At 25.3% G+C, this 26,887-nt stretch overlaps 1 protein-coding gene across 1 annotated transcript in view; it reads left to right on the top strand.

The window, feature by feature from the left end:
• The window catches only part of LOC145842672 (uncharacterized), a 51,134-nt gene extending 41,763 nt beyond the window's left edge, over window positions 1–9,371 (top strand). The window contains exons 2-5 of the mRNA XM_082950148.1: window positions 8,160–8,230; window positions 8,362–8,508; window positions 8,616–8,861; window positions 8,954–9,371. Of these exons, the coding sequence (XP_082806274.1) occupies window positions 8,160–8,230; window positions 8,362–8,508; window positions 8,616–8,861; window positions 8,954–9,371 (882 nt within the window). The remainder of the gene's footprint in view (window positions 1–8,159; window positions 8,231–8,361; window positions 8,509–8,615; window positions 8,862–8,953) is intronic.
• The last annotated feature ends 17,516 nt before the right edge of the window (window positions 9,372–26,887 follow it).

Below are 26,887 nucleotides of genomic sequence, written 5' to 3'. Positions count from 1 at the left end.
TAATGACTCCAAAAAATTTTTTAACTCCAAGAATGGCAATCGTTTTTTAATATCCATGATTATGTTTTATTATTTCTTTTTTCAATATAATTATATTAAAAACTCTAAAAGCTTAAACTAAGGTAGTTATATTAAAATTTGTAAAATGATTTTTTAAATTTTGTTTTTGATTAAAATCAGGCTGAATTAAGTTAGTCTGATATACCCAGGCTAGTTTACAATCACTCAGAGTGTATAAGCCTTGTCGGTTAAAACAGTACGCTCAAATTAAAAATTTAATAAAAAATGCTTCAGCGCCTCTTTAGAATATAGAAACTCTTTGAATTTTTTTTAGCTTAGTCTCAAAATAAAAAATATTTTGAAAGGAACTTTTAATTTTTCAGTATTTATTTTTCTTAACATAAAGTAATACTTGTTTTTGTTCATGAAACTTTAAATTTTCAATTCTTTTAAAATATATTAAATTAACTCTTTAAAATTTAATATCAAATATTTAGATTATAATATAATGGGTATTACTCGTGCATAATATTTTAAACTAAAAAAACATCAAACGTTTACTACTAGATTTTCTGGCAATCCTACAATATATTTTTTTATTTTTTATTAAAAAGTACATTTAGCCCCTTGTTATTTTTTTAAGAAATTAAAATTTCTTAAAAAATTGTATGGGTGCAGAAATTTGCGATCTGATAGAATTATATATCTTGTCCGATTTGTCTTCAATTGACATTTTAGTTTCATTTGGGTTATATCGGGAGGATGGTCTAACGGTTTTAAAGAAATCTAAATGTGAAAATGAAAGGGCAGCTAAAACAATCAAAAAGATTTTCGAGAATCATGGGTTTAAGATAACTGTAGAAGCAAATTTAAAACCAAACTGACTATTTAGACATCACGATGAATTTATCAAATAACAAATATGCCACATTTCGAAAAGAAAACTCGCATATAAGACATATAAACAAGCAATTAAATCACCCTAAATTAATAAGAAAGAGCATAAGCCAAATGGTTAGTAACAGATTAGGTAAACTTACCAGTAGCGAAGAGATTTTCAATAACATCAAAAAAGACTACAATGGTGCCTTAGCTATAAGCGGATACAACAAACTCAAAAGCTACAACGAAACTATCTTAAAGCGCAATAGAAAGACCAGAAAGTCCAGGAAAATTATTTACATCAACCCCCAGTTTTGCAATTCTGTAAAAACAAATATTTGTAAAAAATTCTTGGATCTTGTACGACTTCATATTCCAAGAAATAAATAACTTCACAAGATCTTTAATAAGAACACCATTAAAATTTCATATAGTTGCCTTCCAAACCTTAAAAACGTAATAAATTACCCATAACAAAAGGATTTTAGACGATTCAAACAAAAAAGATAAGACTTGCAACTGTAGGGACAAAACCAACTGCTCTTTTAAAGGAGAATGCTTACTAAAAGGTATCTTTAAGGTTTCTATCAGGAAAAAGGAAAACAGAGGATCAACAGGGGTATCTTTCAAAAAAAGATGGCAACAGCATAAATTAAGCGTACTCAAGAAATCCCAAACAACTACTCTATCCAAACTTGCCATTTCAAACAATATCAATTTTGCCGAAATCAAATGGCAAGTGCTATACATATAGTTAATAGCTCAGTCCCGAAGAAAGCTGACAACTGTTCAATCTGCAATCTGGAGAGAATGGCTATAGCCGAAGCAGATAGAATCAAATCATTAAATATCAGAAAAGAATTAACCGCTATGTGTCCCCATTATAAGTCTTGTTATTTTTGATTTATTATTTGCTTGTTGTGTCTTATTTTTACTATTTTTACAATCTTATATGTTAAACTTAATCTTTATTTTTTTTAGACTTTTATAAATTTTATGATAATTTTTACTATTTAAACATAATAAGATTTTTTAAAGTTATTAGTTAATTTCACTTAAAAATATCTATAAAGTACAGTCACCTCTCGCTTATTTACGCACATTGTGTCCACAGAAAAACTGCGAAAAGATACGAGAGATCGTAAAAATACGAGAGGTATAAAATATACTTACTATTATAGCTGTTTTTTGATATTGCTTCTAGTTAAAAGCAGTCTGGGGACTTTCTCACTTTTTAAAAATTTGTTTAATTTAATTATAAATATGAAAACAAAAGATAAAACTATACATATATTAAAAAAAAATGATTTAAATTTATATAAAATAATAATACTTTTAGAAATTTTTTTACTAATTTTAATAATAATAAGTAGATTTTATCTTTATTTATATGTGATTTATTTGATACTAAACATTTATATTCTATTCTACTTAGCAAATTCATTTGATAATTAAGCATTTGTGTTAAATTTAAACTCTATATTTATCAAGTATCACTACTACTTTTTGCTAGGAAGTTTCATAAGATTTCTTTTTTAAATGTTTGTTCATATATAGGGCAAGAGTGCTGTATCATTGGTTTGTGTTTAAACTTTCATTATTTCATAAAACTTTCATTATTTAACACAGTCATATTTCTTTCAGACATTTAATTTAAACTCTTATTGTTAACAAAATTTCTGATATACTGAGGTATAACTAAATGTTTATCAATTAGTCAAGGAACATAAGTTTACAAAGTCTAAAGATATAGTGAAATGAGTTAGCATTTAAAAACACATTTTACATTTAAATATAAACTAGACCTAATTTGTGCAATATTAAAAAATATTAAATAATTTTTTTTTGAATTTTTTAGAATTCTAAAATGCGTAACTAAACGAGAGTGCGTAACGTCACGAGTGCGTAAAGATGCGAGAGGTTACTGTACTTCATTACTAATTTATGTCTAATTGGTGCTTATTAGTCTAATTAGTGCTAATTAATTTGATTATTTTTTTCTATATATATCAGTTTGCTTCATTTTTATTGCTACCTAGACTCTGAAGATCCTTTTTTAGGTAAAACCGGGTTAGTCAGGTTGCAATTTTGTCAATAAATTATTAGTTAATTTGGCTCTCTGTTTCAAGATTAAACACTATTTTTCATTTGGTTTCCAAGTTGTATAAATTAGTCTTACAGAAATTTTTCTCTAACATTCTGCAAGAAAATTTTGTCAAAACTATGAAGAATTTGGAGTAGTTTTCAAACTGTATAGGCAAAAACTAGTTGAAGTCATAATTAACTTACATAATTTTTTAAAACTTAAAGCAGAAAAACAACAAAGCCAATTTTAAAACAAAGAAATCAAACTTTTTTAAACTATGTTTAACTCTTTGTACTATTTTTTTTTTCAGCAAAATTATTTTATCATACTTAATGGACGCTTTAACCGGTTTTCAGCTTACTGTGTTCAGGTAAAGTTTATACAAAATGATAATATTTTAGAAAACAAGCATGCTTAATTAGGCCCAATTATGAAAAAAATAATGAATCAACCTGTTACTGAAGTTTTAATCATGAATATCTATAAAAACTACATGCAAATAGTAGAGCAGTATGAAAATTAACTTACTTATTTTTAAAATTAAGAAAAGCTAACAAATTTTAATAAAAGTATCAAGGGCAAAGGGGGGTTGAACACTTTTTTCACATTTTGATCTTATTTTATTGAGTTTTTAAGCTACAAGATGGTTTTTACTGATTTTAATAATAAAAACAATTTTTGATATATATCAGGTCAAAGTGGGAGGCAACAATAGGTTCCTTTTGGGAGGGCAAACTAAAACAGCAAAAAAAGACTACTTCAAAAAAAAATCTGTATTCTCCAACGTTTTTTGAAATAAATACCTCAAACTTTCAGGATATGTTGTTTAAAGTACTTTAAAACTTTGTCAGAAAGAATGTTTTTAAAATTAAAAAATTAAAATTAAAAAAAATATAAACAAAAAACAAACAGTTTTTTTTTGTTTTTTTGTCACAAATTATTTATTTTATTTGTTTAAATTCTCTTCCCACACAAATTTCTAAAAATTGCAAGGAGCATATTCTGAAAGTTTGCGGCATTAATATCGAAAAACGTAGAAGAAGAAAGATTTTTAATCTATTGTTGCCGTCCAATTTGACCTACTATATCTCAAAAAGTAATTTGATTTTTTTTAATTTGTAAAAAGCAACTTGTAGCTTAGTTAAAATTCAATATTATAAGACTAAATTATAAAAATGGTGATCTATATCCTTATGCCTTTAATATGTTTTTAATTGTTATTCAAAATTTTTGGTAGGATGATTATTTAAAATTAACTTTTTTCAAATCTTGGCTAGTATTAGCATGGTATTTAAGACTTTTTTTAAAGACATATTCAAAGCATTTCGCTTTTAATCTTATCTTACAATATCTACACCTTGCGTGGTATGAACTAGAAACTTCAGGCATAATCCAGTATATTAGTAAAATCATATTCTGTATTTAATAGATAAGTCTTATTTATGTAAAGCAATAATCAACTACTTTACCTTTAAACTCGGGAACAGATTTCCATTAGAAGTGTATTACTTTGACCTGTTTATTCTTCCTAGTAGGTGCTTCAATTTTGACAGTTATCATTTTTAACCAGCTGTGACAAATAAATGTTTTAGTGCTTTATATTAAATAAGCTGTTATAAAGTTAGCTATTATAAAATAACAAATAATATTTTTTTAGTATTTTAGATTAAATAAATCTTGGGAATCATAATTGTACATATTTTTTTAGTAATATTGTTACTTTTTTAAAATTAATCAATTTAAAGTTCTTGACTTAAATGCCTATTACAATATTTTGTTTTTAATTTTATTTTACTTCCATTTATTTGTTCAAATTTTTTTTTCAGATTTGTTAACAACAACTGAGGATCTCCTATATGCAAATACAGGAGTAAGACATTGTTTTGTTAGTAATAAGCTATAAAAATAAATATCAATTTTTTTTTTACTTAATACTTAATAAAAACTAATTGGTTAGTTAGATAGATGTTTTTCCTACTTTCTAAACATCTTACAATTGTATACTTTGCTTTTAACTATATAACTACTAAGTTGAAGTAATTATAATTTAGCTGAGTTAATGACAATAATCAGAATTGCCATTCTTCGAGGCAAAATACTCAGCCAGTGTTACCTCAGACTAGTTAGAGTTTATAATAATAAATAAACAAAACGTTTTAGTTAGCAAATTTTTGAATAAAAGTAATACTTATTAAGTTTAAATACAAAAAGATACCTAAATAGTTACAGAAGAATTTTAAAAATCAGTATTTGAAAGAAATAAGAAATAATTAAGGCATAAAAACTGGTATTAGATACTTAAAGGATATCAACACTAGCATGAGATTTCAAAAAAAGTTCATACTAGCCTAAGAATGCTACACACAGTATGTATCTGAAACTTTACTAAGTGAATATATCTTAAAAGTTAATTGAAACTGTTTTTGGTTGTATAAAAAATCTTACTATAGACTTAATGGATGATACTATAAAAAAACTAATCTACTGATGTGAAATTTCTACATGATACAAACAAATTTTAAAACTGTAACATTAGTTCTTAGCACAATCATTTTATCTAAAGTACACCACAGAAATTAATGTAAATTTTCATTGACTATTTGAATGCTTTAAAAGCCATAATTTTATTTTTTCTCATATATTGTAGGATATGGGAAATGTAAGCTGAAAACTTTTTTAATGAAGCAAATCCATCAAATTTTATTAATGAATATTTTATTTAAACTGCTCTTAATGATTCTTTTTTATAACAGTTAGATGATTAAGATCAATTATTTAACTATTATTTTAATAAACTTATTACATAAAACTTTTTTTTTTAATTTTTAGGATTATTTTACATAATACTTTGTTAATTTTTTTTAGTGAATAAAAGACATTGTTTAGATTTTGATTTAAACACAGCTGTTTTTAGAAAATTTGGACACTTCTAAACTTAAGCTATGAAATCATAACTTCTAGAATTCTCGAAAAAATGTTTTATCAAAACCAAAATTGAAACAAAAATAAATAAATAAATAACATAAGAACTTATTTAAGAAATCAAAGAAGAGCTAAATAGAGTAAATAAAGTGTTAAATATTAAAAAGAAAACATTATATAACTGTTAAGTTCTAAAATAATAGGTGAAATGTTTTTTGATAGTCTGAAGTCATTTAGCTAATTGTTGAATAATTAATAAGTATACAGTTAAAATAAAAAGTTGTTACAAAAGGAAATTGTTTAAAGATATTTTTAATAAGAGTTAGTTTATAAAACGGGATTAATTTAATAACACAGGTTAACCAATTTTATTATTTTAATTGTTAATACAATTATGCACATTTGTAGGCTACTTTGTATATGGCTGCTTTACAAACAGACAAACAAGACATTATTAAATTAAATTTTGCAGATAGGTTGTTTCAAGAAATCTTATTTACCCATTTTATTAAGACTCAATCTGTTGTTTTTTTTTTGAGTAAAGATTGACCAGCAAAAATGTACAAAAATTAAGTCAAAGAGACATTTCTAAAAACTAAAAAAAAAAATAATTCTTATTTTTGTTTTTGAAAAAATGATAAACTTATGTTTGAATAAGTAATAATTTGAATATACTAATATCTTGGTTATAAACTATATTACTTGAATGAAATAATAAAATTTGAAATTTAATCAAGTCATTTAAAAATTCATTATAACATTAAATTATATAAAAAAGACTACAAAAATTAAACTAAAAGGAAAATTTTTTGATAAAAATCTTTAAGTATTTTAAGACTTTAACCACAATTTATTATTTTATTTCTAGGATATTTTAAAATTTTGGTAGACAACCATCAGATTTACTCCACCCTCTATTTTGCTTCTTAACATTAAATTGAGGATTTTGTAAATTAAAAAAATTGTATTTTTAGTGTAATTAAGGATTTGGCCATGTTTCATTAACAACTTACTAAGCTAAATATTTTGCTGAAAGTCTTATTTTCATTACACTATATAAAAAAGTTTAAATAAGTTTAAATTAATATTTAAATAAATTATTTAATTTTCTATCTGAAATAATAAAAAATATATATAATTAATTAAAATTTTAAAACATACTAAAAATTGGCTTTTTAATACTGATGATCTTTTTTATAAAAGTTATGAGCATGAGCATTTTTTAAATACTTCCAAATTTAATTTATTTAAAAAGCAGTGTTCCTTTAGAACCTTTTATAATGTTTTAAGTTGTCACAGTTTAAATTTATTATTTTGAACCTTACAACTTGCAGTTACAAGCATTGTTACTACAGTTTATAAACTTTAATAAATTATTTTTCAAAATGTTTTGTACAACGAGATTCCCCTTTACGTTTACGTGACTTCTCTTTGGGCTGTTATGATATAAAAATCAAAATTTGGGTTAAAAGAGGTTTATGCTAAGCTAACAGCTATTGTAGAAAATAGCTCATTTTTTAACAAATTTTCTGCGTTTCAGCTACATTTGGCTTCTATGATTACAGCCATATATAAACCCTCTATCAGTTGGAGAGGAGATAATTCTAAACCACTTTGCTGCTGCTAAAATGTAAACATTTGTTATTTATGTTGTTTATTGTAAAGTTCGTTTTAAATCAATTTTATTTCTTTTAAACAGTTTTCTAATTTAAAAATATTTACTTTAGTCTAAAAAGTATTAACCATATGAATTTTTTGTTATTCAGTTGTTTATGTAACTTAGTAATTGATAGTTTTAAGTTTTACAAGTTTAGTTTATTTCTGGATAAAATCACGACCTTAAAAAAACTACTTCAAGATTATTATGACAAACATGGATGGCTGTTAAAATTTAAAACTATTTTTTTAAAAACATATATATATATATATATTAAGGTTATATAGTACATTAAAAGTTCTCAACTCTGATGCCATCTGTCTCTTCGTCGGACACATCTGCTTCTAAGTTTTGGTCTAGGATCGAAAAAGTATATGTCAGAAAGCCTTTGAAACTTTTGGAAAGAACAAACATGCCAAAAAAGACTGGTTCGAAGAAAATGTCAATATTTTATCTCCTCTTTTAAAGAAAAAGCGACAGGCTTATGTTGATTATCAACGTGACCCAAGTAACACGTGTCTTAATAGACTTCGTTAAGCCAGAAAAATTTTTCGGAGGGCAGCTAGAAAATGTGCTACTGAGTTTTAGTTAAAGGCTAGTGCCCGTATTTAGGCTGCTGCTGACAGAGGAGATACCAAATCAGTCCAAGAAGGAATAAGAAAAGCAGTTGGACCAACAAAGAGGTCAATATCACCTTTGTTATCTGAGACTGGTGAAATCTTACACAGTAGGAATGAACAGTTGAGTAGATGGGTTCAACACTTTTCCCTTCTGTATTCTACACAGAATATTGTTACTAATGATGCCCTTACAGAATGGATAGTCTACCAATGATGGATGACCTGGATAGCGTACCAACTACTGAAGAACTCAGTAAAGCCGTTGATATGATGGCTCCGTGGAAAGCTCCAGGTAGTGACGACATACCAGCGGACTTGGTCCGCAATTGTAAGTCATGCTTGTTACCTCATTTACATGATAATTTAGCCAAATGTTGGAGAGAAGGTATAGTGCCACAAGACATGCGTTGTGCTAAGATCATAGTCTTATATAAAACAATGGTTCCAGATCGGACTGCAATAGTTACAGGGGAATTTCTCTTCTTGCGATTGCTGGTAAAGTTTTTGCAAGAGTGGTTCTTCCTCGTATTCAGAAGCTGGCTGAAAGAGTATATCCTGAGTCTCAATATGGATTTAGGTCTAAAAGATCTACCACCGACATGATTTTTCTGTACGTCAGTTACAAGAGAAATGTAATGAGCAGAACATGCCTTTGTACATCGCTTTCATTGACCTCACTAAAGCCTTTGAATTGGTAAGTAGAGAAGGGCTACAGTAGATACTGCTGAAAATTGGATGTCCTCCAAAATTATTCAATATTGTGAAGTCTTTTCATACAAACACAAGGGCAACCATTCAATATGATGGTAGTGTATCTGACTCATTTGAAATCAAAAGTGGGGTAAAGCAAGGCTGCGTACTTGCTCCAACTTTGTTTGGAATCTTCTTTTCGATGCTATTAAAGCATGCTTTTATTATATTAACCACTGGAATCAAGCTTCATACAAGAACTGACGGACACCTTTTCAACCCTTCAAATCTAAGAGCTAAGCGAAATCTGAAGAAAGTCACCATACGTGATCTTTTATTTGCTGACGATGCTGCACTCGTGGCTCACTCTGCCCAAGACCGGCAGACACTGCTGAATCAGTTTTCTTCAGCATGCTCGGATTTCGGCCTTACTATAAGCCTTAAGAAGACTAAAATTCTAAGTCAAGGAACAAATATTTTACCAATATCAATTGTAAGGATATCGAGAATGTAGATATCTTTGTATACCTTGGCGCAAATGTTGCGTCAAACGCATCATTGGACAAAGAAATAAATAGTCGCATTGGCAAAGCATCAGGCACTTTCGCTCGCTTGACTGCAAGAGTTTGACATAACCAAAAGCTAAGCATTCGAACAAAGGCTAACATTTACCCTTCCTGTGTCTGCAGTACTCTGCTTTACGGTAGCGAGACATGGACGTTACCTAGCGTACAGGACAAGAAAATCAATACCTTCCACCTACGATGCCTTCGTCGCATCATTGGTATTACATGGCAGCAAAAGATCACCAATGAGGAAGTATTGAGACGTACTGGTTTTACCACTATGTACTTTACCCTCAGTCAGCGCCGGCTACGCTGGCTCGGTCATATCATGAGAATGAATACTGAGCGGATCCCAAAGCTTCTATTGTATGGCGAATTGGTCGTTGGCAAACGAAACCAAGGACGTCCAAAATTACATTTTAAGGATGTATGCAAGCGCGACCTAAAAAGCTTGAACATGGGAACTGATGATTAGGAGTTGCTTGCAAATGACCGTGCCAAATGGAGATCAACTATACACAAAAGACTGCAAGAAAGAGAAAAGGAATATTTTAGAAAAACGAAGAAGAAGATGAAGAAATAAGAAGCAGAATGAATTTAATTGTTTTTTTGTGTGTTTGTGTTTTGTTTATTGCATCAATGTGTATGTTTTTTTTTTTTTTTTTGAACATATAATTTTTTTATTTTTTCTCTGTGCACAACACGCATAGCCGATCTCGGCTGATAGCGGGCCTTATTATTATTTTTATTATACATAGTACATGCAGACTTTAATATAAACATGTTACTATAGTTTTGTACCTAGTCTTTTATCTGCTGAATGTTATAACTGTTTAGTTCATTAATTTTAAATATGAATCTTAAGAATTTTTTTATTAGATTTTAAATAAGAATCTTAAGAGCTATATTAAGGGTCTAACCTTCAACCATTTTTTTTTCTAAAAAGTCATTCAGTGTAAAGATAAATAATTTGTAATAATTGTAAACTAAAAATACAACAACACTAAATTTTTCATTTAGATTACCTTAAACTTGGATGCATTGAACAACTTTGAAACTGTTTATTTTTTAAAACATATAGACTTATTACTAATTAACTTTAAATAAAAATTTGATTTGGAACTCCTTTGATTAAAAAAGTTTGTTTCTGATATTAACTTGTCCGCCTAATAAAAAGCACAAACTAAAAGTTGGATTATACAATGTAAAAACTGGCTAGGTCGTGTCATTTTAATAATTAAGTTTGAGATAAAATATTGAGCGAATGATAATTAATCAGCTTAAAATAGCTTATTTCATAAACTAAAGGTAAACCATGGTGAGTCGGTTGCTAAACCGAATCATATCTTTAAGTCAGATTGTTATCTTACGTAATTTTATAAGAACAATACTTGATAAGTCTTTAATTGAATAAATGTCAACTAATCTGATTACATCAAGTTCTTTTTATTATTTAAATATATTATATTCATTTCAAAGTAGAAATAGAAAATTATTTATAGAAACTCTTATATTTTATTAATGGAAACTTTATTTTTTGTTTGCTCACTATGCAATATTGTCCATTAGAATTTAAAATTAATTTTATTTTATTAAAACTCTGGACTTATTTTTAATTGAATAGATGTCAAATAATCTGATTACATTAAGTTTTTTTTTATTATTTGTAAGAATTAGCTTCAATCAACTATAGAATGGAGTAAAAATATTTAGGGAAATTCTTATCTTTATTAATGGAAAATAAAACTCACTGTTGGCTAACTATAAAATTAAAAGTTTAAATTCAACTATTCTAATGAAAACTATTGGTGTAACATTGCAGTAAAGCTCTAATCTTATTGTTAATTTCACTGTTTGACTTAATAATAAGTAGAATTACTGTTTAGGTCCCACAAAAAATGTTGTGCTAATTATACAATAAATGCAAAGTTTTAAAACAATAATTAGCAACTAGGTGATAACATAAAGAGTCACAGTAGTAACTTATAAGTAAATATTTTTTTAAAACTATATTTCCAATTAACTGTGCTTAAAGATGATATTTATATGTTAGTTTAAATTATATTGAATAACACAACCTTCATCAAGTAATATTTTGAACATGGGTAGGCAAAGTTTGGTAATAAAATTCTAGTTGACTATATCACTATTAAAACATTAAAATATGTAGAAGCAAATTGATACTAAGAAATTTAATTACGTAAAAGCTTTAATTATTACTATTATAAAAAGATAACTGTATAATCTTGTTATAATTGTTTAACGTAATAAAATATGACGCAGGATTTTTTTTTTGTTTAACTAGTCACACTTGATCAACCTCAAAATTAAATTATTATTAAAAATAACACATAAATTATTTAAGGACCTATAATACAAGAAGACTTTTTTGGTTACCAAGTCACAGACTAGTATCCATTAGATGATTAGCGGTTTTAGAAATAAAACAAATAACAAAAAAAAAAACTTTATTATAAATACTCATCAATTGTCATTTTTTTGTAAGAAAATCGTCATTATATATTATCATAGAAAAAAATCAACGAATTGGTGGAAAATTTATTGAAATAATCATGGAAACTAGTTTAAATAGTTTTGCGTTTTAATATGGTTTTTAGTTTAAAACATACTTAAAAAGTGTTTCATAAAAATTTGCACTAATTACTTAAGTAAGTAAATATTAGTACTTTCAAACAACATAAATCTATTTTGAAATAATTTTAATATTACAATAATTCAAATAACTTTGTCAATTTTAACCTGTTAGGCTTTAAAAGGGCTCCGCAAACTGAGACAAGAGCTTCATTGGTAGTTACAAGTAGCTTGTAACCAGTACAATCGTTATTGCAGCAAGTGAGTTATTACCTTTAATAAATTTTATTCAGATACAAAAAATTAAAAATTATAGCAGATATAAAATCTTGCAAATATGCTTTTAAAACTAGCATGCAATATATAATGGGAACGGGTCAAGTATGCACGAAGAGACACTTTTGCACAGAGTGTCAATCTTGCACGAATGATCACTTTAGCAGAGAGGTTGACTTCCGCTCAGAAGTACAAAAACTAAAAAATAAAGTGATAAACAATTATACAAGTCACAGACCGAGATTGTCGAAATTATCTTTCAAATTACTAGATCAAAATTGTCGATCTAGGGTAAAAGTTAAGAGTGATTAAAGTATGAAAAAGTTAAACTTAAAAAAAATAAAACTCATCCCGTGCAAAAGTGAATCAAACTAGGCTGAACTCATAAAAAATATTGAACTATTATTGTAAATTTTTCACAGTTGTAAGAAACATAACCAATTTCGAAACTTAACTTTTAATCTACAGCGGAATCAAAAGAATTGTTAGTTATATATAGCTGCTAGAAATTTAGTTAGAAATGATGTTCATTGAAAACAAATTAGGATACATGGTTAAGGTTTTATGTATAAATCTGCAACATCTCTAAATAATAATGACTAAGTTTAAACTAAAATATTTGAAGTTCACTTACGTTGTTTAGATAGTACAACAGAGTTCTCAAACTTATTTTAATAACTTTGATATGGCAAAGTTACACCACTTTTAAAAGCAGCTATTGTACCAAAAGGTGATTTAATTAACGTCAATAGAACCATTCTTTAAAATTGACTTACACATGGTTTACAATGACTTTACTTTGTTTAAAAACATTTTTCAAATTAGATATATAACATTAAGTTTCTGACTGAATAGTAGAGCCCTAAATAATATGTATGCTGGTAAATTATAAAAATATAACTAGATTGACCTTTAATAAAATGTAAGTATGTTAAAGGATTCTAGTAAACTTAAAATTTAAAAAAAAAGTTGTGCTTTCTTTTCCGTAACTTTGACATAATCGCATACAAAAGCTTTTTTTTTTGCTAAAGTCAATATTGAACATTCTTTTTCGTCTCAAGTATACTAAAATTTTTACGTCATAACTATTGTGTATACAAAAATTCAATTTGACTGAATAAGTAACTTTTACGTAATCGCATAGGAAACTAAATTTTGCATATTTTGTTTTGTACAGGGAGAGGTTTTACTTAAAAGAAATAAAAAATATTAATAAAAGAAGTGCTAGTACAAAGGTATAAATTTAAAACCGATTTTGTATATTTTAGTATCAAAAATAATATTTCAAAACATTAAAAAACAGAGCGCCAAAGATTAAAACTTTTTTTTTTCAGGCTTTTAAGAGAACAATTTTATGTTCATTTTTAGTAAATAAAATATTTAAAGGTAACAAACTGTCTGAAATAGGATACTAACAAAGAAAAAATATTGTGAAACTGACTTAAAATAGATTTTTATAAAATACAATGGTATTTTTTTCTATATCATGTATATAATTTATGTACATAATAAAACTTCGACAAATTTTCAATAAAAAATTTCTGAAAATTACAGGTTTTTATCAAAGTTTTTTAATTTTCATGATTTTCCAAATTTTATCACCTAATTTGTCAAATTACAATTTTTTCAAAGAATTCAGTTTTTGGCAAGTAAGAACAACGCAAAAAAATGAATACTCAAAAATATAGCCAGTACCTTGTTTTTAAGTAAACCTCTGTTTGTCAAGCTACAGACCATTTTCCTGTAAACACTGTCTTGAAGTATCTAAATTTTCTATTTTTAATATTTTTTTAAATTTCGAGATTGATAACAATTTTTTTCACTTAGACATTATATGAAGTGTTTATTTTTTTAAATACAAAAAACTATAACAAATTGTTGCCATATAATAACCAATTCTAATTACAGCTTTAAAAATTTTGAAGTGTAAATCTAGTGGTTGACAGGTTTATTTTGTTTTAGAAAATTAAATTCAAATTTGATGCATATTATATGATAAGAATACAAATCAAGTAAATATAACTTACTATCAATCAACTTGTTTTTTAATAAGCTTATTTAGAATAACCTGTTGACAATATAAATAACTTAAACTGCTGTTATGGTAAAAATTCAAAAAATTGACAAAGTCACCAAAACAAAATTTAACGTAAATTAAAAATTTAAGCAGAAGGTCTGAAAAGGTTATTATTTCAAACACGTTTTCATTGTTTTATCGTGTTAAACTTGTTAAAAAAAGAAGTATTATAAAATTTAGTATTTCAATTTAAAACTTAAAGTTTTGTAATTTTTTTCTCGTTTTGATTTTCGTATTTTTCAAAATAAACATTTTAATAGTGCTCAATAACTAATTTTCTCATTCTGTTTAAATACGAATCAAACGTATTTTTGTTTTATTTTGATTTTAGTTTAGTTAAAATGGTTTATTATTGTATGTGTTTAGTTGTTTTGTTTTAAATTTAATTTGGTGAATTGATCTTTTACTATTACAAAAGCATATTTAAAATTATTCTTATTTTTCACTAAAAAAAGTTAAAAACAATAACATCAGCAGATTGTTGCAACTTTAAATAAAAATTAATGTAAACAGCATAATGTAGTTGATGTCTACATATTTACACGAAACTTAAAAAACAGCAAATCATTATAAAGATAATTTAGTATACAAAAAAAAAACGTTTTTCGTTGTAAATGGTTGATTTTGATACTAATGTTTACAATAAAGAAACAATATTTAATTTCTTTTATTTTATTAAAGAATATCACTTGGTATATTAAAGTTTTGTTAGAAAAAACGTTTCTATTCTAACGATCAAAAAAATAAAAATAAACATTAGTTGAAATAAGACTTATTCAAAAGCTAAGATGATATAAATTAAAATTTAATCAAAACCTGTAAATTCTTAGCATTTTTAATTTGAACATAATGAATCTACCTTAAATCCAAATTTGTTTATACATTAAAATATTTAAGTTTTTTGCAAGTAAAAAACAGTAGTATAAGCGTTCAAATAGTTTTTTAAAATATTGAAAACTTGAACTAACTAAACAAACATCAAATGATAATCAATATTAAACTCAACTGTTAAACATAATGTGAATTTATTAGTAAATCTATATATATACTAAATAGTTAAAATCATGAACTAATCTACCTAAAGATATTGACTTTAGAAACGTAGATTCAACTTGGCAGAGTTTTAATTAAAAGGTAATTTCACACAAGTAAAATAAAGAAGATCTTTTGTTATTTTACATGGTTCTACAGACCATTCATTTTTATCAACATCATAATAAATCATAATCGAAGCATTGTTTCCAGTGATCATAATTTTATTTCCAATGGATATAGCTTTGTTTAAAAAAAAAGAAATCGGTATGTTAACAGCAACAAATTTGCTACATACGTTATCATAAACTTCACAGCTAAATCCAATAACAAACAGTTTGTCTTTTACAGTAAGTAAACTATGAAGACAATGAGAACTTATCATATTAGGCATTGAAGACCATTTATTAGCAAATACATCATATGATTCTACTGTGCTCAATTCCTGTTCTTCATTATCCTCACCACCTGAAACAACAATATTTCCTTGGAAAACTACACAAGCTGCAAAATTTCTTGCTTCTTTTATTTCAGAAACTTCTTTTCAACTGTTGGTTTTTGTATCGAATTGTAAACAAGAATTAGTTGTTTCATTGTCTTCGCGAAAACAACCTCCAAAAACATATATTTTATTCATAAATGCACAAGCACAAAAGAACATACGTTGATCAAACATATCAGTTACTTTACTCAAATTATTAGTAGAAAGTGAATATTTTACTACAAAATTTATGAAATTGTCAGAATTATCAAAGCCACCGAATACGTAAACTTCTTCTTTTAAACAAACAGCTTCAAAATCTTTTCTCTCAATTGTCATTAAAGAAACATCTTTCACATGCTTCATTGTCTGTCCATTAACTTGATGTACATTTTTTACAACTAAATTTAGTTCATTTTTACCACCGAAAATTAAAATATTAAATTTGTTTTGGCTACAATACCTACTAGAGTAGAATTGATATGAGTTCAACCGATTAAAAGTGTTCTGGTTTAGTAATACTTCTTCTAATGTTTTGCTACATTCAATGTTGTTAGTAGGCAATAAACTTCTATCTAGTAAATGTTTTAATGCATCATCCGATGATAAACTAAATCGTACCTTTAATAACAATTGTTTTGCATATCGGATACGCTCCTCACTGTTGTGTTTCAACCAAGTAATTATCGCATCAAATACTTCATTTTCTGAGTGATTATTCAATTCAGAACTTGCAAGTATTTTTGCAACCATATTATAATCTAAGTGTAAGAAGTTTTTATTTTCAACAACTATTGGAAAACAACGTTCTATATAAAGCAAGGATGACTCCGAAATATTAGCTAGGTTGTAACGTTTAGCTAAACAATAAAATGCGATAACATTCTTAATTGTTAATTTGTCTTGAAAAATTTTGCTGATCTTTTTGATTGTATCTTCGTTTCGCAGAATCTTATTTATTTTTAAATCTAAAATGATTTCATGTTCTTTTGTATTAGGTACAGCTATAAAATAAAACATGTATAAGTATTATATTTTTAAATTGCTTAGAATCATTTGTACATTTTTAGAATTATAATGCTAAATTAATAATAATAATTTGTTAAACTTTATATTCTTTCAGGTAATTTCAAAATTTTTGTAACCTTTTTCAAATACTTAGTTAGGGAAAGAAAAAACTATTCTTAATAGTTTTTTCTTTTTTATAAAACTTAAATTTTTACCAATTTTTGGAAAATCAACTAATTTTTTTAGACATGAGAGGACAAAGTCTGAGAATGGTATAAAGTTTTTAGATAAATTCAAAATTAAAAAAGCAGAAAAAAGACTATTTGCTTAAAAATATTTCTTCTCCTACAGTTTGAGCAGTTACTACAAAATCTCAAGTAAGTTATAAACTACTCTACAAAAAAATCGAAATTTCTTTTTTAATCTGAAAAGTCACTTTTCAGATGTGTTTTTCTTTGCTTTGTTTTTTCTTTTCATAATTATCTCAATCTTTACAATAATATTATCTTATTATCTTAATAATAGAAATATTTCCCGATTAATTGAGTATAATACGTCAGAAAGGAAGCCAAAGTTTTTTTTGATTTTATAGATTTCTGATTAGTTTGACTGTAAATGTATTTTAACAATGATATTATATTGGAAACATAAAAATGAAAACATTAAGACTATATTCCAAGTTTTCAAAAAATTTTATAATTAAATTAATTATTTATAGTTCGGCTGTACACTTTATATGAAAGCCAATACTAACGTTAAAAATTATCACTCAGTCCTATTATGACCTGGACAAGACGTTAAAAGGTATTTAAATGGTAGGCGACTCGATTACCGAAAGGTTTTTTCGTGCACCAGGTCTTTAGACCAAATATTTTAAGCGCTTTTTTTACGTTGTATAAACAGTTATATGCTCTTAATTTCTTTAGTGTGATTTATCTTTATTTGAATTTACTTAATATAGTTTAAAGTTTTCAAAACTTTTTTAAACTTTTTTTAACTTCTAATAATAATACTAAGCTTTTATTTTAATTTTAACCCTGTCTAAGCATTAAAGTTATGCTCAACGGTTTTTTGTACACCAGGTCTTTAGACCAAACTTTTTGATCGTAATTTTTTGTCGTTCAATAAACAGTAACTAACAAATGAAATCTATACAAAACTAAAATTAATAAAATTTATTAAAACTATATCTAACAAAATGATCAATTTAAAATAGTGTTTAAACTATCTTACCAGTTTTGTTGAAAGTATTGTAAGCTCCTACAATTAAAAAACTTCGTGCATTTGTTTTTAAAACAATCAACTACTGAATTTCTACAAGTTGCACCAAAACTTGTAATGTTTCATGGATATCCTCAAGCTTTATTCTTTTATTATCAATGTGGTCAATTTTACTTTTACCTGACATGACTCGATGATACTTTTTTTAAATTTGTTATAAAGAAACCTGATAATAATAGTTTGAATATATTTAGTTATTCCAATTTTTTTTTTAATTTAAGTAATATTTTTAACTGATAGTTTTTTATGAAAATAATTTTGAAGACTTATTAAATTTCAACATTTAAAATTACAGTTTGAAATAAAAAAGATGTTCTATTTAAAAAAAATAATATTTATAAATGAAAAAACATAACTAAATTCTTGCTATATTTATTTAAAAAAAAAATTAAAATAAAAATTCAGAGTTTGTTGACACTTGAAAAGTAAGGATGTGAGAACACTATAAAGATTTTAAATTGTATAAAACCACGTTAATTTAAAATACTTTGTGAGTAAACATGAATAAAACTGTGGACTTGTGATGTGTATCTTGTTCAAATAGTTTTAAAATGCTAAATTTAACCATAAATATAACGAAAATTCAACCAAACTAAAAAATTAAATATATTCTATAAATTAAGCTCATACTTTTATTTTGTTAGTCAAATATACCTTTTACTAATAATGATGAACACATTTTAAATAATACAATTTTGTTTGAATAAAGGCGACTAATATGTTTAAAGGTGTTAAGATAGGGAGTGATATAAAAGTGATAATAAAGATTAAAACAACTTTAACAAAAAAACAAAAAAATTATTTAAAAACCAAGTTTTGTCTTCTTTTAAGCAACTTATGATTTTTTTAACCATTGTACAAAATTAGCTACAAGCTCAATATACTTTTTAACAATGAATTTAAACTTCATTGTAAAATTGTTAGAATGACAGAAAAAAATCTGATAGAAATATTTTTTTGTTATAACTTAAAATGTTATGCTTGAGTAATAATCACTATTGCCACAATTACAACTCTTCGCAGGTGCTGGAATCTTAAATAAAATTTAAGGTCTATTTTCATAAAAAAAATCCCTTAGGGCCGTTGCTGTAGTAATATTACAAATATACTCTTAGTTGTATAAGCTACTATACTATATGACATTATATACTTATTAATCTGAATAGCAAATATAAGTAAAATTATTCAAAAAAAATTTTTTTAAATATATAGTTTTGTTTATAAGCCTATTTTGCTAATAATAAATTTTATGTTTAGTAGAAGATTTGAATTTTTTTAGTAATAAAAGGGTTTAACTTGAATTTTTTTTTACTAAAGCTAAACAGTTATGTAAAGCAACTTAACAAATTATACAATTTTTAACCAAACAGTAATATTTAAAATTTAATTATAAGAACTATAATTAATAGTACTGGAATATTATTGTCAAAACTATTTACAGAGTTGTAAGTATTAAAAGTTAGTGAATATTATATAAATTTATTTATTTGAATTAAATTTTTAAAAGAGTAATGTAATTAAAAAATTAATTATATTAAAATAATAGCAAAAATAGTATTAAAAATTATACTAAAATATTTATAAATAATTAATTAAATAACACTATATTTACTAGAGCTATCCTGAGTTAAAAAAAAAACAAACAAGGCAGATTTAAACTGGATAGAGTGTGTAAAAATTATGAGTATATTTTTTAAGATAAACTTAGCACTAATTTTTACAAGAAGTAAAAAATAAAGTTTTAGTTTTTTTTAGTTACTAACAGAACATTATAGATAGTATAGTGGCGTCGCGTGGTATTTTTTTAGGTGGTGCAGAATTTATAAAAAAAAAATCCCCTACTTTAAAACTCTTTTTTATCTTAAATAAAGACTTTTTTCTACAACAATCACACTAAATTGCTAATGTAACCTAGGAAATTTTGTTTAGAAATAAAACATTTATTTTTTCAAAAAAAATGTGAGAAAATAATTTAAAAAAAAAGGTAAATACTTTGAAATTTTAAGTAAATATAAGAATATAAGAAAAAAAATTATTTTAAGTAATTTACAAGACTCGAAAAATGTTAGCTTACTTATGAGTATTAATTTTTAAGAAGGATTTAAAATTTAAACTAACAGTAGAAAAAAATTAAACAAAACAAATTTTTATTATATTGAAAAACACAGCAACTTTAATAGTTTTTCTTTTGCCTCAACTTAATTTAAAAAATATTTGATTAAACATCATACTAAGAATGGTTATTTTACTAATATTTAACTTAACAATAACAAAAGAAATGTCTTATTAGACTTGGCAAGAACATTAAAAAGTCTACAAACAAACAAAAAAAGGTTATGTACAAAATGCAAGTTTATTACAAGTAAAATTTATTAAAACTCAGTAGAAAATAATTGCTTATTTACTGATGAAAAATGGAAAAAATAAACGAGTATCAACTTATAACTAATTAAAATTTTTATGTTTGAAAAAAAAAAAACAGCTTGACTACTAAGTTAAAAACACAAAAGTAAATAAGCAAGCTCATAAATATCAAATTTTACGAAGTCTCTAACTTACAATTTAGATTAAACAGATTAATATTATAATAAGAAAATACAGAAACTGCAATAATAATTTTTTAGCCTCAACTTTAGTTTAAAAATATTGGATTAATTAAATATCAAACTATTAATAATTGTTTTACTATTATTTAATAATAAAAAAGTCTAATTATACTCGGCAAGTAAATTAAAAAGTCTACAAACAAATAAAATGTTGTGTAAAAATTGAAATGTTTTTAAAGAACAACTTACATTACTCAGTAAAGAAATTTAAAATTCATTTATGATAAAAAAAAAAGTTTAAATAAGTAAAAAACTCAAAAGTAAAACAAGCAAACTAAATAATATTAAGTTTTACAAAGGCTCTAAAGTTAAAACTAAAAGTAGCTTACAATTTAGATATAAGAAACTTATATTATAATAAAAAACACAGCAACTATAATAATATTTCATTTTAGCTTCAACTTTACTTGAATAATATTTTAACTTATTTTTAACTAAACAAAAAAAGGAATGCATAATGAAGCTTGGCAAGTAAATTGAAAAGTCTACAAATAAAGAAAAATTTATGTACAAATTACAACTTTTTACAGAAAAACTAAACTTGCTTAGTACAGAAAATAGTTACTACTGAATGTCTACCTAAAAAGTTAAACCTAAAGTCTAACTTTGCAAACATAAATACTTAGACTCTTTTTTTTTTACCTTTGTAACTAAAATTCATACTTCTCTCCTTTTGGCTGATAAATTTCTCCATCACCTCTTCTTTGAAACTAGTACAGTTTTTAAGTAAGTCCCTACCAATCGAAATTACACTCAAAGAATTTAATCTTGACTGACCCATGGTGTTTCTCAAAAATGTTTTTATCCTTTTCAAAGATGAAAATGTTCTTTCAGCGTCTACACTATTCATGGGAATAGTTATTAAAGTTCTAAGAAACTTTGTAGTTTAGTTAAATATTTTAGTCAGGTTATGTTCTTCAAGATATGACAGTATTTTCACTAAATCATCCTGATGCATGTGAATAAAATGTTTTCAGTTCTCTTTCTAACTGTTTATATTCAACTACTGGATAACACTTCTTCACTGTTTCTATAAGTTCTAAAGGAAAACAGGATTTATAAACAGTAAAATATTTTGCCAACAATAACTGTGAAATTCTTAAACTGTTCTAACTATACAGAGTAAACTAATAAATAATTTCAATATTAAAAAATAAATAAATAAAAGCAAGGTTGCCACTCTTTAAGTCAAAAGAAACTGTCCTGAGTGACCTTGAAATGCCCTGAGTCACCATGTGTTTTTGAGAAAAAATCAAAATACCCTGAGTTTCCCTGAGATTTTTTAGAACTTAAAATATCATCAAGTTTCACTGAGTACCCTGAGTGTGTGGCAATCCTGAATATAGCTAAAAAAAAGATCAAAATAATTTTAAAAACAAAGAATTTCATTTTATCAAATTATTATCTTTAAGGACATGAAGATATTTTTTTTTAATATATTTTTACTATCAACTTTGAAAACAACTGAACTTTTGCTACACCTGAAGATAAGCTTTGCTTTTAAGGGCATTGGGAGGATGAAACACTTTCTTCACTATTTGATCTTATTTTATGAAGTTTTACTAAGCTACAAGATGCTTTTTACAGATTTTAAAAATTCAAAATACTTCTTTAGATATAGCCGATCAAAGTCGAAGGCAACAAAAGGTTCCTTACAGGAGGCACAAACTAAAACAGCGTTTAAAAAAAAAGTGTTTTACCCCCCTTTTATGCCCTTAACATATACTTTAGAATTATTTTACTGAACTTATTTTATACAGTTTTAATTTAACTGCAAGGCATTTTTTATCAACATAAAAAATCTATTAATTTTTGAGTATGGGAATTCACAATCAGAGATACAAAAGAGTCCTTATTAATATAATATAAACTCAAACAACAAATAAATCAAATCACTAAAACCATATCTTTTTTTATAAGTTGGCCTCAAAATCTTTAGATGTTTCTTTTATAAAATAAAACAATTTGCTAAAATAGATATTTAAAACTCTAAGAAAAAAAAGTTATAACGAAAGTAATATTTTTTTGTATATATAAAAATATGTATTGATAGATAAAAATTTAACACTTCTCTTCAACAAAAGTATAAAATTTCACAAAGATTAGGATGAAAAAGTTTGATAAAAATTGCTTTAAAAATGATGGAGAATAAAGGTTTTGAGTAAAATTGTATTTTTTTGCTGTTTTAGTTTGCTCCTTGTGTAATAAATCAATGTAATCTCTGGCCTGACCGGTTGTATCTAAAAGTTTAATTAAAAGATTCAAGTTTATTAAAGAGTAACTATTAGCTTTCTGAAAAACTTAGAATAAGAACAACATGTAAAAATGTGCCTATACACCCCCCCCTTACCCCTCACTATTTTGCACAATTTTTTTCAACAAACTTTGAGATTTTTATTAACTTTTTTCCAAACTTAATGTTTTTTTGTTGGAGGTTTAAAATTCAATAGTTTTTTAAGGGTATCTTTTATGTATTTAAACTTAATTTGATTTTTATTTTGATGACAGCATTTTTCTCAGGAGCTCAACTTTTTAAAATTTAGTTGGTGAGGCTGTTGAACTTTTCAAGAAATTTAAAGATACTTAATAAAAATGTAACCATTATAGAAGTAAAATTTTGGTTAGTTAGTTTTCATATGGCCATAGGGGTAAAACACTTATATTTTAACTTTAAATAAACTTGTTATTTTCTGAGTAAAAAACTAAAACTTCTTTAGTCAGCCTGAATATTTTCTAATTTGGTCACTTTTAATTTATCTTGGGTCATCTTGAGTTTTTTTAACATTTCTAAGTTACCCTGATTATGTGGCAAGGCAACCATGTTTCAACAATTTTATCTAAAATTTTTGCTTTGTTTATGAAAAATTAAATCAAAAGTCATATAAAGTAGACTAAAATGTTAAACTACTCTAAGTAATCAAAGTTTCTTGGGGGGTCAGACCAATATTTTAAGTTAAGGCTATTTACTTTATTTAAATATGTGACTGTTTCAATAATAATAATTTTTATTTAATATAAATCTAAATTATTTTTCCTTAAGAATAAACTAGAAGTTTATAATAAACTGCTTAACATTTTTTTAGAACTAAAATTTTACATTTAAATATTATTTTATTAACTTTATGATTACAATAATCAGTTATAGTTAAGTTTATGTATGCAGATTAAAATAAAAAATCGAATTTCTTAGACTTTGGTGATTTAAGTTTCTTATATATTTTTTTCAAAATATTTAATTTATGACAAGTTTAAATTTAAAAAATCATGTGAGTACATAAACTCAAGTTAATCCTTTGCAGTGGCTTAGGTTTGTTTTTATTTTATGTTTACAATAGCTTGTAGATGATACTTAAGCATGTCCTGTTTTAGGGAATTTTCAACATAGCTTACTTACTGCAAGATATTGATTTTGCGATAATTCTTGAAGAAATTTTGCTTTTTTGAGTTCATTTGCGGCAGTCAGCTAAGAGTTTGCGGCAGTGAAGTGGGCAAAATGGTCGTTTTCTAAATTTGAGTTTTAAAAGAGATTTCTTTCTAAAAAATAACGAAAATATTAAGGATACTTAATTTTTTCCTTACAAAATTTCCAGGTGGTGCACTTACGGCAGTGCAACACCCCACGCGACGCCCCTGGATAGTAATAATAACCTTAATTTTATATTTAAAATACGGCCACTGACTAAAACTCTATTGAGTTCCTTTTGAAGAACTAAACTGTTCTGAGTCTTGCGGAGGTTTTATTAGTTTTAAAAATTTCTGAGATATCCTGAGTGAAAACTGTTATAAAGCTATACTCATTTTTTACTATGAAAAAAAAAACCTTAAGTCAGTCCATATAACATAAAAATATCCCTAATTCTTTTGAATTTGTTGCAACTCTAATATCAAATGTTTTAATTTTTTTTTTTAATATCCAGATACATAAATACATTTTTTATTGTAATTACTTTTTTAATGATCCCTTTTACTTACTAATAAAAACTTTAAAGCCAAATGAATTCTAATAAAATAAATTTATAATATTAACCACGATTGTAATAATATTGAAATTGAAAAAATTGCAGTCAACACATTTTCATTAATTTTTTTTTTAAATAATTTTAATCAAATATATAACAGGCTAAACTAAAACTGCAGCTAGCATAAAACTAATTCTCGTAAAAGACTTAATTGCTGAATATGAATATATTCGTGAACATGTCAAGCTAGTATTTATTTTATAAAACGAAACCATGCTATGATGTCTTTCTACTTAATTGTTTACAAATATATAACAGTATAGTTAAATCAAAAAACCTAACTAGAGTAAAATTTAAGATTTTTGTTATATAAACAAAATTGAAAACGAAATTTTACTTTATTTTTAAATAATGACATTATAATCTTTAAGATTTTTAACTTGTAATTTATTAACGAAAGTATATTGCATTCTTTTCAATAATTGTACATAAAATTAAAAAAGTAATAATTGATTAAGATTTATTTAAGCACTGACGAGGTCTTTGACTGAAAATTAGTTAGTAAATAAAGTTTCAAGAATAAATTCATTATTTTTCCTTTAGTAGTTGAGATATCTTTATTTGTTTTATAAAATCAAATCATATAAAACAAAAATTAAAGTTTATTTACAACAAAAAATATTTTTAATTTTAAGGACTTAGTTGGTAGGTGTATATTAATGCTACGTCACAAGTTAAGCTATAATTTATTTTTTTTTTAAACTGCATGAAGTAAATTTCAATTGGTTTGGCCACTCAAATTAACCTGAGGATGAAAAAAATAATTTTTTAAATGTCTTCTACTAAGCTTTATATCTAAAATCACTTAGAAAAAAAAGTAGGGTTTTCTTTAAAAGCTTAAAATTAAATATACAATAAAATAATTACTCGTATTCATAAAGTATTTAAACTAATAGAACTTAATTGTAGACCAAAAAATGAAATAGTGGCACTACTGATTTAGATTGTGGGAAAAAACTTTAACAAGGTGTCATTCTTTCAATAGAACAAAATAGAGCTTAAATTAAAGCCAGTTAGTCTGATTTACTTTGTCTTTATAAAAAATTTAAAAACAATTTTTAAGCTAAATCTTCGCAAAAACTACTTTTAATCCAGCTTAAAAAACTAAAGGTTTCTAAATAGTAGCAGTATAACATAAAAACAAAAAATTTAAACTAACTAAAATTACAAAAAAGGTCAGCTAGCCTGAGTTATAATGTATGGCAACAAAGCAATCCTGTAACTAGCAACAGTTGTTTTTTACCACTTATAAAAAAATCATAAATAAAAGATAGAAATTTTGAATTCAATGAGTGTTTAAGAATAGAACTGCTATATGAACAAAAATGTTTTTGTTACTAAAGGCTTTTTCTGTTATTTGAACCTTTATACTTCATTCAGAAACTTTTTGAAGAAATTTTTAACCTTTTTAATACAAATACAAATACAAATACAAATACAAATAGAGTGCTATAGTTTATTTTGTTTAACAACAGCTGTTTCGAAAGACAGATAGTCAATCTCTTCAGGCTTCAACAAAATAAGAATAAGCACGTTTTAGGCAACTATTAATAAATACAAAATAACTATTCATGCGTAAAAAGAAAGTAAATGAAAGTAAAAAGAGAGAGAAAGTAGAAATGAACCTTTTTAATATAAAATATACGATATAAATAAGCATATTTAAAACAGTTTCAAAAACATTATCCCACTATACACATCTATATTCTTTTTTTTTTAAAACTTACCATATCCCTTGCAAGATAAAATAGATTCACTAAATTTTAAAAGGTAAGTAAAACATTTTGTATTTTATAAAAAGTTACTTAGATTTTGCAAGCTCATTATAAAGCTGTGATAAAGAAGCTGAAGTAAGTTTTTTTGACACCTTTATCTTTTTAATGGCTTTAACTGGGTGAATAGTTTTTTTTTTTAATGTACCCTTGAATAACTGAAGACTTCTTGAATGTAATGACATTAAATGATCTACTTTGAATATGTGTTGTTTATACGACTCGATAACTGAAAGGTTTTTAGTGGACTAGGTCAAACTTTTAAAGAAATTTTATTGTACGAATAACAATATATTAAATAGATCATAGTTTTAGAATTA

The sequence above is a fragment of the Thalia democratica genome, chromosome 1, assembly GCF_965202585.1.
Source record: "Thalia democratica chromosome 1, ktThaDemo2.hap1.1, whole genome shotgun sequence".
NCBI lineage: Eukaryota > Metazoa > Chordata > Thaliacea > Salpida > Salpidae > Thalia > Thalia democratica.
The sequence above is the reverse complement of the archived record's forward strand: the minus strand, read 5'-3'. Positions and strand labels throughout refer to the sequence as shown.